This window comes from Enoplosus armatus, chromosome 3 (assembly GCF_043641665.1).
Source record: "Enoplosus armatus isolate fEnoArm2 chromosome 3, fEnoArm2.hap1, whole genome shotgun sequence".
In the NCBI taxonomy this organism is placed as follows: Eukaryota; Metazoa; Chordata; class Actinopteri; order Centrarchiformes; family Enoplosidae; genus Enoplosus; species Enoplosus armatus.
Window position 1 is genome coordinate 13,283,910 of NC_092182.1, and position 17,502 is coordinate 13,301,411.

The following is a 17,502-nucleotide window of genomic DNA, read 5'->3' on the forward strand; positions in this document are numbered from 1 at the left end:
CCGTGCCCAAATAGTAAAATGACCCTCGCTGTGTCCTTGCTAAATCAGTTTGCTTTAATTGCATTTGTCTGGGTAAGCGTACTTGCTTCACTGCAATTGCTGCTCAATTAATTCAGCTGCAAACAGCCCATCACAGCATACCTGTGGTCCCAGCGCTGTGCAGCCCTATTAGTTTCAATTTCCTTCCTGGTGATGTTGTCTCTGCTGCCTCGTCTGCCTGTTGGGGTGGGGTGGGGGGCTTCCAATCAGCTGAGACAGGTTACTGCTCTGACACACTGAGACGAAAGACAGCTCTTGTTGAGAGATTGCTTATCCTGTAGTCTTCTGTTCTTCTTGCTCCCCATGTGTCAGGTTCTTTGCTTGTTCATGGACGTGCCCTAAACACCATCTGTCTCAGTGTTCCAGTTATAGAAAGAAAACAAGACCAGAAAGGGAGAGTTCTCCAGCAAAGGCAGTGATGTGTGTTGTTTGTGCGATACATTTATCCGATGCAATTGGACTGTAGATGAAATATGATTTTTTTTCGGGGGGGGTGGGGCTGCTATGTGCTGTTCACAAACTTGGTATGTTCTTTGTGAATGCTGCATTTGCTGCTTGTCATGCTTCACTACAGACGTTGAGGCGTCGAGGTCCAGAGAGGATCCAAATTTTGCAGATTTATTGACTGCAGTGCAGTGAAGGACCCTTGTACAATCACAGCCTCTTAACTCCATTCTGGCATAATGGTGAACCCAGTTTGCCAACAAGAGTGTGAAGGGCAAATGTGATGTTTTGCTCTCACACATCTTTTTCAACATTTTTTAATTTTAATGACACTGTTTGGGTGTTGAATGGCATACTTCAAGGCCAGCTGTAAAAAAATAAACTGAGAGAAATGTATTTATTTATTTGAAGTTCTTGTTTTATGCCTCATAGCTGCTGTGTTGCCTTTACATGATTTATATGGTTCGTTTAAAGAGAGAGCTGATATTCTGCTCTTTCAATGTTAATCGCTCCCACTCTGCTAATTTAGCTTCGCCTTTTGTTGATTGGTCGCCTGGCAGTTGTGTTTTAATGAGCGTGGTGATGGTCTTCGGTCAGTATGGTATGCTCATTATGATCCTGTCTTTAAGTTGCAGTAAGGCAGAGTGTTGGCTGCTTGCCCTGTTGGTCCCTGTCCTCTCTAACCTGCTAACACTTCTGAAATGACATATTGTAAAAGGGGCCAGCACTCGAAGCAATGCATCCCAAGTGATGATAGCCAGGAGGGAAGAGATGCAGGGCCAAGAGGAGGAAAGATGAAGAGAGTAAATCCTCATTACGTGTCTGCTAATAAAGAATTACCTCTGTCAGCCGTACATTTTTATTGTTGGAGAGCCCTCATCCATCAGAAAAGGCCTCAAGCAAAGAATTGCTTTTGAAATTACTTTCTCTCCCAACAGGTCCTTGGAGACCTGGCTTAGGTAGAGATGGGAATGGCACCAATTGTGAGGGGAAGCCATCTTAGAGTCCCGTGGGCCACAAGCTTTTCCAAAGTTGGCTGTATATGTCTTTTTTCCCCCCGATTTAATGAGCTCGCTTAGCATGGGAAAATGCAGGAAATGGATGTTTGCCGTACATGAAATCAGCATATTCAGATGAAATTAAACATTTCTGTAAATCTTGCAAATAGCCTCAATTTGCATTCAATGGAGTTTACAAGTCACTATTAACTGAATTGGTTTTCTGCAGCTTGGTACAGAAAGATGATATGTCAGTGTTCAGTTACAGAGGTAAAAGCTCCGCAGTCTTCCCATTGTCTGACTCTCTGCTTCTCACCCGGGCCAATCAAAAGCCACAGTCGGCTTTCCTCAGCTACCTGTGAGAAATGGAATTGCACGCTGTCTTTCAAAACACAGCTTTGGCTGCAGCTGACTTTTAGAGAGCTGCCGCCCAGCGTGGACAGCATTTGAGAATTTCTACCTTTTGTGATGTCAGAATCTCAGACACACACAAAACAACTCTGGTGGGGAAGACAAGACAAGTCAAGTACATGGAGTGGTGTTCCTCCCTTTCCTAATTGCCTGTAGTCTCTGGGGTGTGTTATCTTGAGGGAAGCAGAAATGAGATGCAGTCAGGGCTGATGTTTGTTCTTGCCACTGTGTGGGATGTGAATGATATCATTAGTGAACTACTGGTTGGGCTAACACACTCTAGTCTATCAGTGCAGAGAGCATGAGAGATAGCGAGATGGTAAGATACTGAAGCAAGACCGTGGGAGGACAGTTGTTATCCCCTCTGTGTTTGAATGGTTATTGTTGTGTCTTATCATAGACCACCAGTGTTGACAAGGAGTAGCTCTGTACACAAGGCTTGTTGACAGCCCATACATTTGATACATTCATGTGGGAAAGAGGGCAATGCAGAGCGACCCCTGCACATAAATCCTTTTGTATGTATAAAATACAATTCATTTGTAAAAAAGAAATAAAAAGGCTAAGAAACAATGGTCTTAAGCAATTACATTAGTATGGCATATAGGGCTGGGGATTAATATAGTGATGATATAATCATGTTGTTTTACTGATTTACGAAATTGAGTTGTCCCAATTGATAATTCCAAGCTAATTGTAAAGTTCATGTTTTACCTGTATGAAGAGTTTTGTTCAATGTAATGCACATTGAGACAAAGTTAATTGCAGTTTGTTTATTTATATGTGAATTTGTATACATTTGACATGTGATGAATATATATGTCAGAACAATATAAAAGAATCCACAGCCATGTTAGCGGATTTGTGAGGCTGTACTTGGGCACAACGATTCTTTGAGCTCGCAATAACAATGTAATGTAATGATTTGTAGCAGGTGTAGTATTGACCATGACCACCATCTTAGTTTGGTGTGTCATGGGTATTTAGCCATAAACATGAAGTGTTGAACAAATTGAAAGTTTGACCTGATCATGGCTCTAGTAGTCTGTGTTTTACCAGAGAGCGACGTTCACCTCTGCAAATTCCATCCCAATAGTTCCTGGGGCTTCGCAAAGTACTAGCAGGTACCTTTTAGGGGCAAACAACCATTTGGAGGAACTACATTTAGACCCTGGTTCCTGAGTTTCTAAAAAGGCTCTTTTCAGCCATATCACCCGGCCCTAATAGCAAAGTTATTTTGGTTTCATGTCAGTAGATGTCATCTTATACCAAATGTTAACTCCCCTATCGTGTTTTTAAAATGTCATTTCTTCAATATATGTTACTAGGCTTTAAAATAGATGATCTTCATTGTCACATTGCTGTAATTATTTACTCTGACAAGGCTTACACAGCCATTGTGGCTGTCTGTGTTTGCAATGACTCATTGCTTCATTGTAAATAGATCTAGTGTATCTCATGCTGCCTTGAATGAATAATTCCCTTTTAAAGGCAGGTGATCTGTGTTCTCTGGCTCGCTGTTGAACATGGTGGCAAGGGTCTCTGTCAGGTGACAGTAAAGATTATCTGCTCATGCTGAACAGGCACCGTCGGTCATTATTATTAACCACATGATGCAGACGTTAAGAGGCACCGAGGTTCAGGGACGGGGTGATCAAATAGATTTATCTCCGGCAGGGAGTCTCACTGGCAGCCAACAATTCTGAATTACGGCCCAAAAACTGCTGTATGAACAAAGTAGGACAGTAGGAACAGTGCAGTGTAGTAGCGGCACAATGCAGTCAAAAATAGCCCTGGATGTGAGAAATGAGATGGAAAAGAAGAGATGGTTGTGGCGTTTAGATGTGATAATTATGCGAGGATGCCAGGGACATGAAGATGAGTGTTGCTGGCTCCCATCTGTGCCCCCTCAGTGCCAGCCCTTCACAGACCGCTACTGTCACTGAGCAGAAACCAGCAGCAAGTCTTAAAGGACCACACCAGGGTTTTTGCATGTTTTATTCCATTTACTACAAATCACATACACTGTATTTGCTTTTTCTTTTCCTTTTAAAGGTTGTTAATCCTGTCTTCCAGAATGCCACTGGTTCCCAATTCTCAAAAAAAGTCTGTCACAGTGAAGATTATGTTTGCTTTTGTTTGTGTCAACGCAACGTTACTCATGTGTGTCTCTCAAAGTAGGTTTTTATACTGTACAAAAATGAATAGAAACCAGTGTGATTTTTCTAGTTGTTATTGTCCTGCATATAATCTGTACATAATCTCTTACAGGAAGGTATCATTATTGGCAGTTCTCGTGTCTAAATTAATGATAATTCATTTTACCCATGGCTGCCTGGAAGTTAGGAAACATGTACTTAGACATATAAAATACTATGGCAAGATCTGGAAAATGAGTGTACCTATGTGATTTTTAGTAAATTGACAAAAAAATGCAAAAAAGCCATTATGATCCCTTAACGACAGCTCCCACTCTCCATCTGAAGCAGACTGTCTGCAAAACAGATGTGAGTGGGAGAATCTCTGTCAGGTCCTCTTGTGATTGACAATTCGCTCGGTGATTGTGATTCTGTCTCTCTCTCATCTGCATGCAGACATGTGGGCACATTAAGAGACATTACGGTGGCAGACACTTTGTAGTGATGGAGACCAAACCTCCATCTACGCTGGTATCTGCTGTCCTCAAGTGTTATCAGGCAAGACAAACAATCCCTGCTTGTTCCAGGGGTGCTGTTCTCTTGCTAAACCTACAAATGTTATAATGTTGTCAAATATTTGTAGGTAAGTTATGTGTGGTCTGGACCACTTGTTCATTCATGTCCACAAATCCTTTTCATGTAAAACACAATTGATTTTGATAAAATCTAAAAGAGTTCTTATTTGTAATATTTTTGATGTTTGCGTGGAGCATGGTGTAAAAATAAATTCTGCCACACTTGATTAACACGCTTTTCAGCACAGATACAATTTGAACTGCCACATATGTGACCTGGCTGTGGGATGTTTACCAGAGCTGGCAGCCCTCTGTCCAGTGATACTTCAAACTATGTGAAGGTGCAACGTCTCTGCAAGTTTAAATCAAACGACTTCTATTTTTACTTTCACACATGTGCAGCTTTGTGCTGATACAGCATTAACAACATCAGTGACACGCTGGTTACATCCTCCCAAGCTCTCCCTTTCTCTGGCCCTCCCTGTTCGCTTTAAAGACCTCTTGTTATTAATTATTAAATGTTAAAAAATAACGACACATTGATTTTTATATGGGTAAGAACAAATTGGTGATTTCACAGTGATTCAAGGATTGTTCTGTTATTATATACTAGGGCTGCAACTAACGATTATTTTCATTATCGATTAATCTGCCGATTATTGTCATGATTGTTTGATGATCTATAAAATATAAAAAAATGTAAAATAATTGTGATAAATGCTCACCACAATTTCCCAGAGCCCAAAGTGACGCTTTCAAATTGCTTCTTTTGTCCAACCAACAGTCCAAAACCCAAAGACTCTTCATTTACTATCATAAACGACAAGCAAACATTGTATTTTAAACCCACTGAAGGGTTTTAAATGGATTTGTAAAATATATACATCCTCCCTTCTTTCCCTCTCTCTGTCTCCTCAGAGGCCATCAGAGAAATGTCGCTACGTGGTGGGCAGTGTCCTGTGTGAGGGTGAAGAGAAGCCAGATGAAGAGCTGCAGAAGCTGTATGAGAAGTTTGGCTTCAAGGTGTTTTCTCTGCCTGAAGTGAGCCATGCTGTGACCACCAGCTTCCCCTGCACCACCCCTCTGTCTCACGTGCTGGGACCTTACAGGGTCTACCCCAGGCTTGCTTCCTACATTGAGGTACAGACAATATGTTAGCACAATGTGGATATACCTGTAATCACTGGAGTCCCTCTAAGGCTCTTTTAGCCACATGGTATCTTAAATTGATTAGTGATTCAGGATTTATTCCTGCTCTTATTGCAAAAGGATCCCTGAGAAACACAAAGGTGTACAGCTTTGAACAGCGTGCATGTCTCCGGTGTTTACAGGATGTCTCAGAGTTTTAGTAAAATGTTTCTTTCTATAATAATGACTTGTTTCATGCCCCTCTCCCACATGAAAAAGTAAGACAGGAATTTTCTTCTTCTTTTCTTCCTTATGTCCTTTTTATTGCAGTGGATGGCAGTGATCTTGTGATCATATCTGTCTTCTTTTCTGCTTCCTGCTTGTCAAAAGACCCTCACTCATGTGTTGTTTAATTCATCACATGAGCAGATGAGGTCTTTAAAGTAGATTAAGAATAGATGAAGTTGTAGGAAATGAAGGTACGTTTGAGTCCCGCGGCCCATATGCTGGGCTCCATGTCCTCAGGACAGGCCTCAAAAAGCTATTGACATTTACTGATGACATTTACACACATGGATTCATTTAGGGGCATCCCACTGCATGAATAATGCTCCACGTGTGATTGTGTGTGAGTGCATGCACGTGCGTGCTCGCACGCCTGTCCATCTGTTTATTTAAGCTTCTGTCTTTTCACAGGAGGCAAAAAGGACCCACTTCCTTGTCAGAAAATGTACCATTATGTCTAGAAAATATGCTGGATCTTTCTCACATTCACCTTTTGTGGGTGGAACAAACTTCTTAGAGGGGTCACATTTGAGTTCTGAAATTCATTGGTATTCCTCTCTAATTCTGTGAACCTTTTTTATATTTTATGAGGAATCTACAGTGTTTGAATTGCCTGCACAAACCCAATGCGTCATCAGCATGTGATGGTGCCATTATGCCATAGGAGTCGTGCTTTACTGCGTCGAGTCCTCCATCTGTTGTTGTGTTGTGTCGAGCTCAGGAAAATAAAGGGGACAAGGACCCTGCCGGTAGCATCGTTCATTGGCTGTATTCAGCTCTGCCAGCATATCAAAGCCACGCTAAAGATAGCCTGTGTGTCGTAGGCAGACTGTTTCTGAAAGGTCTCAGTTGGTTGTTGTTGATCCTGGCCTTGTCCCAAAGTTTTCTTGGCACTGACAGCAAACTTTGGATTTTAATGTAATGTATTCATTTAAACACAATAGCTATACAATATATAATGTGGGATGTGCTCGAAAATGAACATCAACACTGTCTTTTGCCTCCCAATTTGGATTGGCTACTTCTCCATATCCCACAGTCCTGATTGTAGACTGCTGTGTGTCACCCCTGGTACACATAGCCACCAGTAGTTTCTGTTCAGATGCCCAGACACAGAATCACCCCCCTGCAGCCAGGCAGCTCCACCAACCAATAGCAGTTGCGAGTGCGCTGCAAAGGAAATGATCCCCCACCGACTTCCCACCCAGCAAACACTTTTGTTTGTTTTTGTCGCTGCCCGGCTGAGCTGGAAGCGCTGCAGCCAGGAAGTGAACTTTGGTTGCACTGGAACAGTAAGCTAAAAGTCACAAAAGCAGGGTTTACCAGTACACAGTTAGAGCTGCTGTAGTGAGGATGACTGGGACACTGACTTTATGCTAATACACATTTTTTTTTACACATTTAGGAGTCGTGATATCAGTCCTGATCTACAAATTGTAATCCTTAAAGAACCACTGTCTAATCAGCTTATCGTCGTTTACCAGCTTTCTCATCTCTTTTGCAGTTTGGTCTGTGCGGCACTATGCATACTCAAACACCCCACATCAGAGGGCAGGACAAACTCTAACATGTGCACTGACACAGACTAAACGGTCTGAAGGCATAGGAATAGCATCCGTCCGTGTTAAAATTTAGTAGTATTCCCTTTTAGGCTCTAGTGTCGTTACACAATCATGGTCAGTGTCAGTGTGCATCTCTTGCGAGCTTGCAGCTCTGGTTGTCAAGCTAGCTGATGTCACTGTGGAGAAAGCATCAGTTTTTACTCCCTCACACTAGTCCGCCATAAGGCAGAAGTGCTTGTCGTAGTCCATCAGTTGACCTGAGTTCTGTGACAGGTCGTTAAGGAGCTGCTCTTGTACAGTAGATGGGCTAATAACACACTTACATCCAGTTTGAGTTGTTGAGTGGCAAGTGCACTATGCATACCAGCTACAGCGAGGCTAATGAATAATGGAGCATGGTTTAGAGAGGCTTGGTTAGAGGGTGGTATGTGAATGTGCTAGAAATGTGTGCCTATATACTGTATGTATGATTAATTGAGTAGGCTTGTAGTATGAGGGACTTTGAAAGGCGGGAAACACTTGTGTGATGTAGCTTTGTACTCGGTATCTACTGAAGATCCAGTAGATCAGAGATTTTACTTCATCTACTGAGTTTATGCCAATTTCTGTACAAATACAGAAATAGAACTTAAACCTGCATTGTTTGATTTTTTAGCTGCTACACTATTTCGCTAACTTTAGCATACAGTGAGTTTATCAGAGCTTTTTAAGTGATGCAGCTGAAAACGAGGGTGAATGAGAATGGCGAGATTGAAACAGTGAATTTGTGGGAGGACCAAAATGATTTGGTAAACCGCCCAACTCTGTATTGATTAGTGCAGCTTTAAGCCTTGAAATTCTCGGTCAAATTATGCAGACCAGTGCCTCCAGCGAGACAGAGGAGGCCAGACCTGTGAGGTGGGACTTACTGTCTGGCCCCGTGCCCAGCCTTCAGTCTGGTACTCTGGAGACTCTGGTACTCCTCCTGTAGTGCTTCAGTTATCAGAGAGCAGGTTAAGTGCATAACTGCCCCTTTTTCACTTGAACGCTTTCTCTCCGGTCCAACAGCGCCATCTCCACACCACCTTACCTTGCCTTATCTCTTCCATGCACAGCACTGCTAATAGACACACACACACACACACACACACACACACACACACACACACACACACACACACACACAGGGAGGTATAATTGTAGCTTAAAAGATCTGAAGTAGGTGATAGCTGTTCACTGTGTTTAATCCTGATGTTTTTAATATGCTGTTAATAATCAGAGGGTATCAATTAATTTGTGGTATCAGTTGAATGTCTGAGATCTTGGTAGTTTGTGCTCAGCAGCTGTGTATTCATGTCAGTCTAAATGACAGCAGTGAGTGAGTGGGGTATGAGCACAGGATGCTTGGGATTATATCATCTCCCGGTGAAAAGGGCCGGTGGTGAAAGACGGAAACATGAACGGATAAAGAAGTAGCTGTCACGCTATATTAAAGGATTTGGTCAAACCCTGTTTGATCTTTGTGAAAGCACCTTTTCAGGACTAAAATAATGAAAGCGAAACAATCATTGGGGTGTTATTTTGGTGGCAGCGTCAGACAAAACTCCCAATGGTCCCTGTGAGCAGAAACAAGATGAGAAACCGATAGCTCACGTCCATTTAGTAATCCATTTATGTGAATCAAGCTTAAAGCATCATAAAAGCATTATTATTTTTTTCCCTCATGTCCCTCTATAGTATCATGCCACAGTTTTGTTTGCCTCACAGGTCCCACAGCAATTAAAATATAGATCTATAAACCTCTTAGAATATCTTGGGTTTATCATCTGGGGTGTTCCACTATTGCACAAGTTTGGTTGTATACCATGTTTTGTTGTTCTGTATGGCTGCTCACATTGTGTTTATATAAGAAATATATTGTATATGGAGTAGGAGGAATCACAAGCTGTGCTGACAAAACAGTCACAGTTTCAGCTCACAAATGCAGAATTGGAAAAACTTAACTCCGCATCAGCATTTAAGCACAATTTTCAGTTTTTTCTCAGTTTAGTGTCTAGAAAGAAAGTCCAAGTAATTTACCTCTGTCACAATGATAAACAACAGGAACATTGTTGTGGGCTCAGCCTGAATTAGTAATGTCACCATATGGGCCCACCACCCACAGTGTTAGGTGTATGGGTTTGTTCTGTTGCTAATTGTGCAGCAGGTGAAGCTGATAACGTGAGCGTTTTTGTGCTGAACAGCAGTTTGGAGCCTTCTTGGAGTCTCTGGGTGGTTGCATGGGTAATGCCATATACTGTATCATCTGTAAAATCAAGATAGAAATCTTTGTTGTTCCTGGCATGTATCTCCCACTGTGGTGAGGTTGAGTTTTGGTGTTATTTGCTGGCAAAATGGAGGCGACTCTTATGTCATTTTTACCTCTTTCGTTTAGTGGCACCTTCACTGCACACTGTTGATTCCTCACCTCCATTCTGCTTATGGTTTATTCACCAGCCGCTTTCTCCATCTTCTTTTGATGTTATTATTTGTTGAATTAAATATAGCAAATTTGTTTTGCTTGTCCACAGCATCTATATTTCATGCAATGGCCTGATTAGGGGTTAGCCAGTGGAACTGTGCTGATTTCAGGTGTATCCACCGTGTAAACAACAACTGAGATGCCCTTTGCTCTGGTTAGATGGTTCTGTGGGTGAATATAAATGTGTCTTGTCAGTCACTGTTTCTGCACTAACTGTTATCAAAATGAATTGTGAACTATGGAGTTGTATTGTTGGCATTCTCTTGTACAGTCGTTGAGGTTTACTCTCATCAAATCAGAGTAGTCTTTCTAGAAAACTCTCTATTCTTAGCATATTGCAACGTCTTTGTCTGTCTGTCTTTGTGTCTTGTACCAAGTGTGTGCAGCTGATAAACTATATGCTGTCTGTCAGTCAACCAGCAGGCTGGTGAATGGGGAATTAGGACACTCCTGTAAAACAACTGTGCTTTCACCACCCATTGTAATGCAGTCTGTCTCTCTACGTCTCTACTGAACACACATACACACAGACCACTTATTAATAATAATCCTAAATCATGTTATATGGTTATAAAGCTAATTATTTCTACTATCTCAAAGTGAGGTAAAGAAATCCTCCCCCATCCCAGCTTTTCTGAAAATCATGCCTTTATATTACAGCTCTTTTTCTGTTATCTAGCTGACAGCGCTGAGTTCAGGTACCAGTTTGAGGAATGAATTGTTATGCAGATAACAACTAATTTTTTGGCTTTGTTCTATAGCACAGTGACACCACACACGGAGAACTGTCTGGGCTCATAAACACTATGGCTTCTTAATGGCCCTGTGTGTGTGTTTGGGTACCAGGGTATCTGATTATCTATTAAGGAATATTTTGAGGCATTGTTCAGAGATTGTGTTTTTATTCCTTTTGGCCTACCTTTCCCACCTGTCTCATTGTGTGAAGTGCATAATAATGCAATATGCTAATAGGCTTTCCTTTCCTAATTATTTTGGATGGATGCTGGTTGTTTTCAGCAGCAGAGAGGGGACTTAACAAGAGACGGTTAACAGGTAATATTTTGACACAGGGAAAGATCTGAGTGCATGGACTGCAATAGCACAAGTTGAGTCTTTTGAAAGTATGCTTGCAGTAAAATATTTTGCAGGAATAGGTTTGGTTCTGGGGAATTCTGCTGTCTTTCCTACTTACCCAGAGTTAGACAAGCCCACAGATGCTTTGTTACACGCAGTTTGACGCTTACCTTATCTCACTTTCTGGATATCTGTGGGATCAAAAAGGATCTCCTCAGCATATGGTGCCTTCAATCTGCAAGCCGAGAAATTAAAAAAGCCTCCGTGAGTTTGTCTCACCTGGGAAAAAACAGAAAAAAAATGCTCTACATAATGCATTTTACAAAGCAAAACTATAATTATTGCTTATATGTTAACCTTAATGATGTTTTCTATCGGTAGACCACAGTCCCATATGCAGCCAACAAAGCTGCGTTTGGGTCTGCACACTGCACACTTTTTTGTCTGCAGTATCATCAGCCATGATGAGGTTTTACACGGATCTACACTGACCCTCTTCCAGCTTTTTTTTTTTGTCAGGCAATGAGAACTTAAAACCAGCCCAAAGAGAAATGGAGGCAGGGGGAAGGCGTGGCAAGATTCTACATCTTTAATGCCTCCTAGGCGCAGACTCCCTTAACTGCTCTCTCTTCAGCGATTTCTGCGTGGGATGGTGCAGAATGGCAGGGGTTGTGGCTGCGACGGCATCAAAGCGCGCAGGAAGCAAAGTGAGACTCAATAAGTGATGTGTGAGTTTGTGAGCGAGCATGTGTCTCTGTGACTGATTGCTCAGGATCTCGGTGAAAATTGGAGTTAGAGGAGAGGCACATGCCTGTCTGCTCTTTGTGTCTGTGTGCTTTAAAATGCAGGTTGTGGTGAGAGCAAGATGAGTCTCATTTATTATTGATGCTGTCATTCCACAGCATTGTTCCCTCCATTACATTTTTTATTGGTTAACACTTCTTGTTTGTTGAGGGCTCTCAATAATAATAACCTTTATAATAACAGAAAGCAACAGTCCAGAGGTGGAGGCAGCCCCTGACCTGCAATTCTTCATATCGTGTGTTTACAATTAATTCGCCTGGTTTTTGCTTCAGTCTGCCATTTGACAGTTTGTGGAGGAAACACTTGGCTGTAGATGCACAAGGCTATATTTAGACAGCAGTGACGCTGATGACAGTTTCATCAATTTTTTCTTTTCTTTCCTTTAAAGAGCAGGCTATAATGTTCTGAAGCGCTGTGTACACACTTGGCTCTTTCATATAATGCCTGCTTTCCTGTTTGCTTTGCCAGACCTTCTGAGAATTGCCGCAGCTCTGATGTTCAGTTATTATCTGTTTTTCATCCAGAGCCTTGTCCTTGGCTACATCTAAACCTCACTTACTGCTTAACCTCCTTATGCCATCCATAATTGAGAATCAGTAGGCTGCATGTAAATGTTTATGCATTGGGTCTTGAAAGCATAATTTGGCCTTTTATATTTATCATTTCAGAGGTACTCTCCATTTTATGCTACTTACATTTCAGAAGGAAATATTGCATTGTTGTATTGTACTTTTTTCCCCCATTACATTTATTTGATAGCTATATACTACTGCTTACTTTATTTGCAGATTGTTTTGATTTTACATAAGAAAACATGATCACATAAAAAACCCACATTAAATATGATGCATTTGTACAGATTAAACCACCCAAAAGTATATAAAGCAGTTGAAATTAGCTCCACCATGACCAGATACAACATTGAACTGCTGCTTATATTTTAATGCATCATAATAATCCAGTAATGTAATAATATTACAAGCTGACAGTAGCTATTCTGCTTGATGGGTTCTTTTACTTTTGATACTTAAAGTGCATTTTTGCTACTAATAGTTCTTTTACTTAGGTTTTACTTGTAATGGAGTATTTTTGCATTGCGGCATTGCTACTTTTACTTAATAAAAGGATCTGAATACTTCTTCCACCACTGGGTTTTTCTAATCTGGGCCCCGAATATGCTTATTTTCTAATTTCAAAAACTTTCATTAACCTGTTTTTTTTTTTTTGTTTTTTTTTAATTACGCTGTGAGATTACATTGCATAAAAATGTAGCTCTTAAATGTAGTCATGTCCAGTTAGTGTCTAGAACCAGCTACCCTGGCTCTTTCCAATGTGCCCGGATGAGAAATATTTGCAGCATGTGACTCCATGTAAAAACACATCTGTTTGTCTGTTTGTGCTGATTAAACAAACTAGATATAACTGGTAGGTGCTGGTAGGCAGATTTTTTAACTTTGGGCCGAGCCAGGCTAGCTGTTTCGCCTTTCCTCCAGTCTTTATGCTAAGCTAATCGTCTGCTGGCTGTTGCCTCATGTTTCCCAATCATTTCCTAAAATGCTGAACTGTTCCTTTTTAAGTATTTAATTTACTTGCACCTTTGAAGACCATGTTGTAAACATTTAAGCAGTCTCTGGCTTTAATCATTCTGCTAGTCTTGTAACGTTGCTCTGAGGCTCCTATTCTTAGTGACAGTCCAGTGAAGCAGTAAGTGAGGTTGATAGCAGGCAGAAGTGTTTGTGGTGTTCTTATTGATTCCTACTTCCCTCCGGCTCTGGGATACTCTTCCCTCTGAAACTCCAGCTGGGCATCACGCACCATGCTGCCAATTAGACTATTTCTTGTGAGCGCACTCTGACAGGTAGTGTTTTCACTGTTGTATTTTTGACCTGTCTGTTCTGTCTGTTTCCTCTACTGTGCCTGCACATTATTCCCGTTCGGCTAAGGGTTAAAATCGGCCTCTCGCATTTTTCTGACCCACTTGGCCTCGCCCGTATTGATATGTGAATAATGGTTGCCATGGCAATATTGTCACTGTGGGATGGTGTATTTGTATTTTTCGTTTTAACATGTCCTCGAAATTCTGTTAACTTTTAAATTTGCTTTTTAACTACTGCTGTGATGAATAAATGCAAAACACGTTATGTTTCCTTGATATTCTGCACTGTCCTTTTTCTCTCTGAGATTAAAAATCATGCTCTGACCTTACACAGGCAACTAATAATGGTCTATTTGAATGTGCTGGCCTGAACTCTTTCATTTGCATGGAGAATGGCAGCTTGTGAGACTGAGGCAGTGGGAGTGTTGAAAACCGAAGAGGTTAGATGGCAGAAGCGTTGTTGCATCCACAGGGTATCTGGTCATCACCCATCTGGATGAAAAATCCTCTTTGGAAGGGTTTTTACCTTCTCCGCACACACATGCTCTCAGAAAATCGTGTTTGTGTGTGTGTCAAGTAGCTTGTTTATCAGATAGCTCAGTGAGGTTTATTGACTTGACTTCAGGTTATTACATCCAGCAAAGTCGGCAAGGACATCTTGGCCTTTGAAAAGAAGTTCATGGCCTTTAAGAAGCAATTCTCCGTAGGAACTTTGGGCTCAGTCTAAATCTGTCTGTTTGAAGTAGCAGACTGTGGAAAAGTGGGTTTGTGAAGATTAGGCCTATCTGTACATCATCATCCTCACAGGGGGTCCACGAGGCAGTGCACCCAGCTTAAACATGGGCAGGCTGCTGCGTGGACATCTCAAAGAGCAGATCTCTGTGGTTACAAATTTACAACAAAAATCTTGTTGTTTTTCCAAAAGACAGAAATTCATCAGATGTAACTCTGGCACTTTAGCTATCTGTGGTTCATTTGCCGCAGGAAAGGATTTGAGATGTTAGTTTATTACTTCAGTGGTAAAACTTTCTAGGACTTTAGGCTGGGTTCTACTTTAAAAATGTTCCTGGGTCAGGCTGGACCAGTTCTGGTATCTCTGGGCTTTATTTTGTTTGGCCTAATACAATCTCTAATCTCAGTTACTCTACTGTTCTCTTACATGAGTCAAAGTTGGTAGCGAGTTGAATTTGCATTCACGTCTCTTTCTGGGGTCGTGGCCACTAAGAGGTCTGACACCATGTACAGTACTATGCAAATTCTTTCTAAATCAATAATCATAATGCAACACTTGACTCAGCAGCACTATCATGTGTCTGAAGTGCTTAACAACCACAACTCTGTGCTATATGTTCACAGATGTTAAATGACTCCAGTCCCCATAGGAAGAACACATGCTTGCCATATGTTTTTTTTTTAGCCAAAACCTGTCCTGAGCAAGCAGTTACATTCAGCATCAACTTCAGCTTTGAAGATGAAAGCCTTAAAGTATTTATGATGGGCAGACGTGGTGGACTCATATCCCAAGAAGAAATGCAAGTCTTGTTCCTGTAATTTCAGGTTGGAACATAACATGAAAAGGAACAGAAAAGAAAAACGTCTATTGTCTGCTTTAGTGTACAGATACTGCTGACAGAACCAGAACTCAGCTTTTAATTGTTGAATATGTAGAGATTGTTGAAAAGCTATCATACCTCTAATTTAGTTAATGGAAAAAGTTTTGTAACTAGCACCTTTTTTGCACTAGAATAATCTAAAAAATGTGTAAAAATTTTGAATGATCATCAGATAGTATCTTTTTGCTGTGTGTCATCCTGGTGTAGCACTCACACCTGCTTTACAAAAAGGCCTTCAGGATTATTGGCTGTTCTGGATGCTCCTGCAGTATCATCCCAGTAAAACCAAGCAAGCCCATGTAGTTCTGTTGGTGAGTAGAGGAGGAAACCTGTCTCCCTGTATTTTAAATTCTCTCCAAGTCTGCTTCTCACTTCAATCAAAGGTCTCCATATTTGCCCACAATTGATGGTCAAACCTTGATCTCCATCTCACACGTAGCCCAGACCTCCAGGTCAGTAGCGTATTGTCCTATGGACCACATGAATCCAGTCCCCTCTATCAGTCAGCCATTCTGCCTCTCTGGCTGTCCCACAGTGAAAAGGCCACAGTGCCTTGCCACTGTGGGTGAGCAAATATTAAATAGATGCCAGATTACTGAGAAAGACCCCTCTGGGTGGAACATACGGCAGCTAATCCACAACCTTCTGGCTGTGGAGATGCAGGAGAAGAGCAGGAGCAGAGGTGTCAAAAGAGATCAGCTGTTGACATTTCCTAAAATGTGTTACAAGTATTGCTTTTTTTCTCTCTTGATTTTATAGCTTTCACACCAATGCACAGCCAGCATTTATCCTTTTTACATTTGTACGCCTCAACACTTTTATGAAGCTAGGAGAGTTTGCTATACCTAGTGTGGCAAACTTGTACAAGCCCAACTCAAAAACAAAAAACAAAACAAAATGTATAGCCTAAGGATATGAAATGGTCTTGCTTTAGAGGTAAAGCTAAATGACTTTTAGTAATTAAACTCCTGATGCGCCAACACTGATGTATCAGAGACACACCAGTAACAGCAATGTCAAAGAAGCCCTCCTATCACCAAGTCACTGCAGTTGACAGGTGTGTCACAAGCTAAGGAGGGCAGTATGATGGGGAGACATCAGAGATCTGAGGTTACATTAAGTAACCTTACAGTCTTATTTTTGACTCTATTGACTGAGCCTCAAAAATTCCAGAATTGAATTGTGTTTCATTGAATTGCTTTTTTTAGTTATTATTTATCTTTCTTAAGCAGAATATGACATGTCTTGAGACATGATGGTGCTTCCAGCAGTGAAGAAATCAGACACTTCTGTAGGTACACGGGGGGGAAAACCCTGATAACAGTGAACAGGGGATTCAGGTCTGACACGAGGATTGTAGGCAGCTGTCTGCTACTCTAAGTGTTCTGTGTCTTTATCTCCTGGCTCCACTTGTCTGTACACAGCTTCTCGAAGGCAGTCCTGTTTTAACTGAAAGGGGTCTCAAATGAAATAGAGCCCAGTGATGTAGTATGTTCAGATTAAACACTGAATCCCCCATGATCAAACCCGAGCTTCCATCTCCTTTGTTCTCATCAGTGTTGTCCTGTGGCCACTTCCTCAGTGCCAGCATCACTGCCCACTTGCTGCTCTGGCATCTTAGGGGGAATTAAAGAAGTTCAAAGAGGGACGGTCTTGCAGTAGACACTGTGTTGTTTCATGTGAAAGTAATTGTCAAATACCTTTTCTGCCACTGTGTCCTTGCTGTCTCTGTCCCAGGCGGCTTCACAATCCTTTTTACTTTTGAACCTGTGGTCCATTCTGGTAGCCTCCATGAAAAAGGAAGAAAGAATATAAAGGGAGAGATAAGACAATAAAACCAAATGTAACTCCAAACATTTTCCATGGAAACAATATATGTATATATATGTATATATTAATCATAAAAGTGGACGCTTTTCTTCTATTGTGACACCAGGGGACAGATCTCCTGAGTTTATTGTCTTGACTCGTAATGGTGTTTGTTGAACTTTGTGACCCGATTTGAGGTTTTGGATTGGTGTCCCGTCTCTGGCAGATTGTTTTCCAAAAGTGTAT

At 41.4% G+C, this 17,502-nt stretch overlaps 1 protein-coding gene across 1 annotated transcript in view; it reads left to right on the plus strand.

Moving 5' to 3' along the window:
• Nucleotides 1-17,502, plus strand: part of tex264a (testis expressed 264, ER-phagy receptor a) — a 61,647-nt gene that overhangs the window by 5,889 nt on the left and 38,256 nt on the right. The window contains exon 2 of the mRNA XM_070902754.1: nucleotides 5,524-5,745. Within this exon, the coding sequence (XP_070758855.1) occupies nucleotides 5,524-5,745 (222 nt within the window). The remainder of the gene's footprint in view (nucleotides 1-5,523; nucleotides 5,746-17,502) is intronic.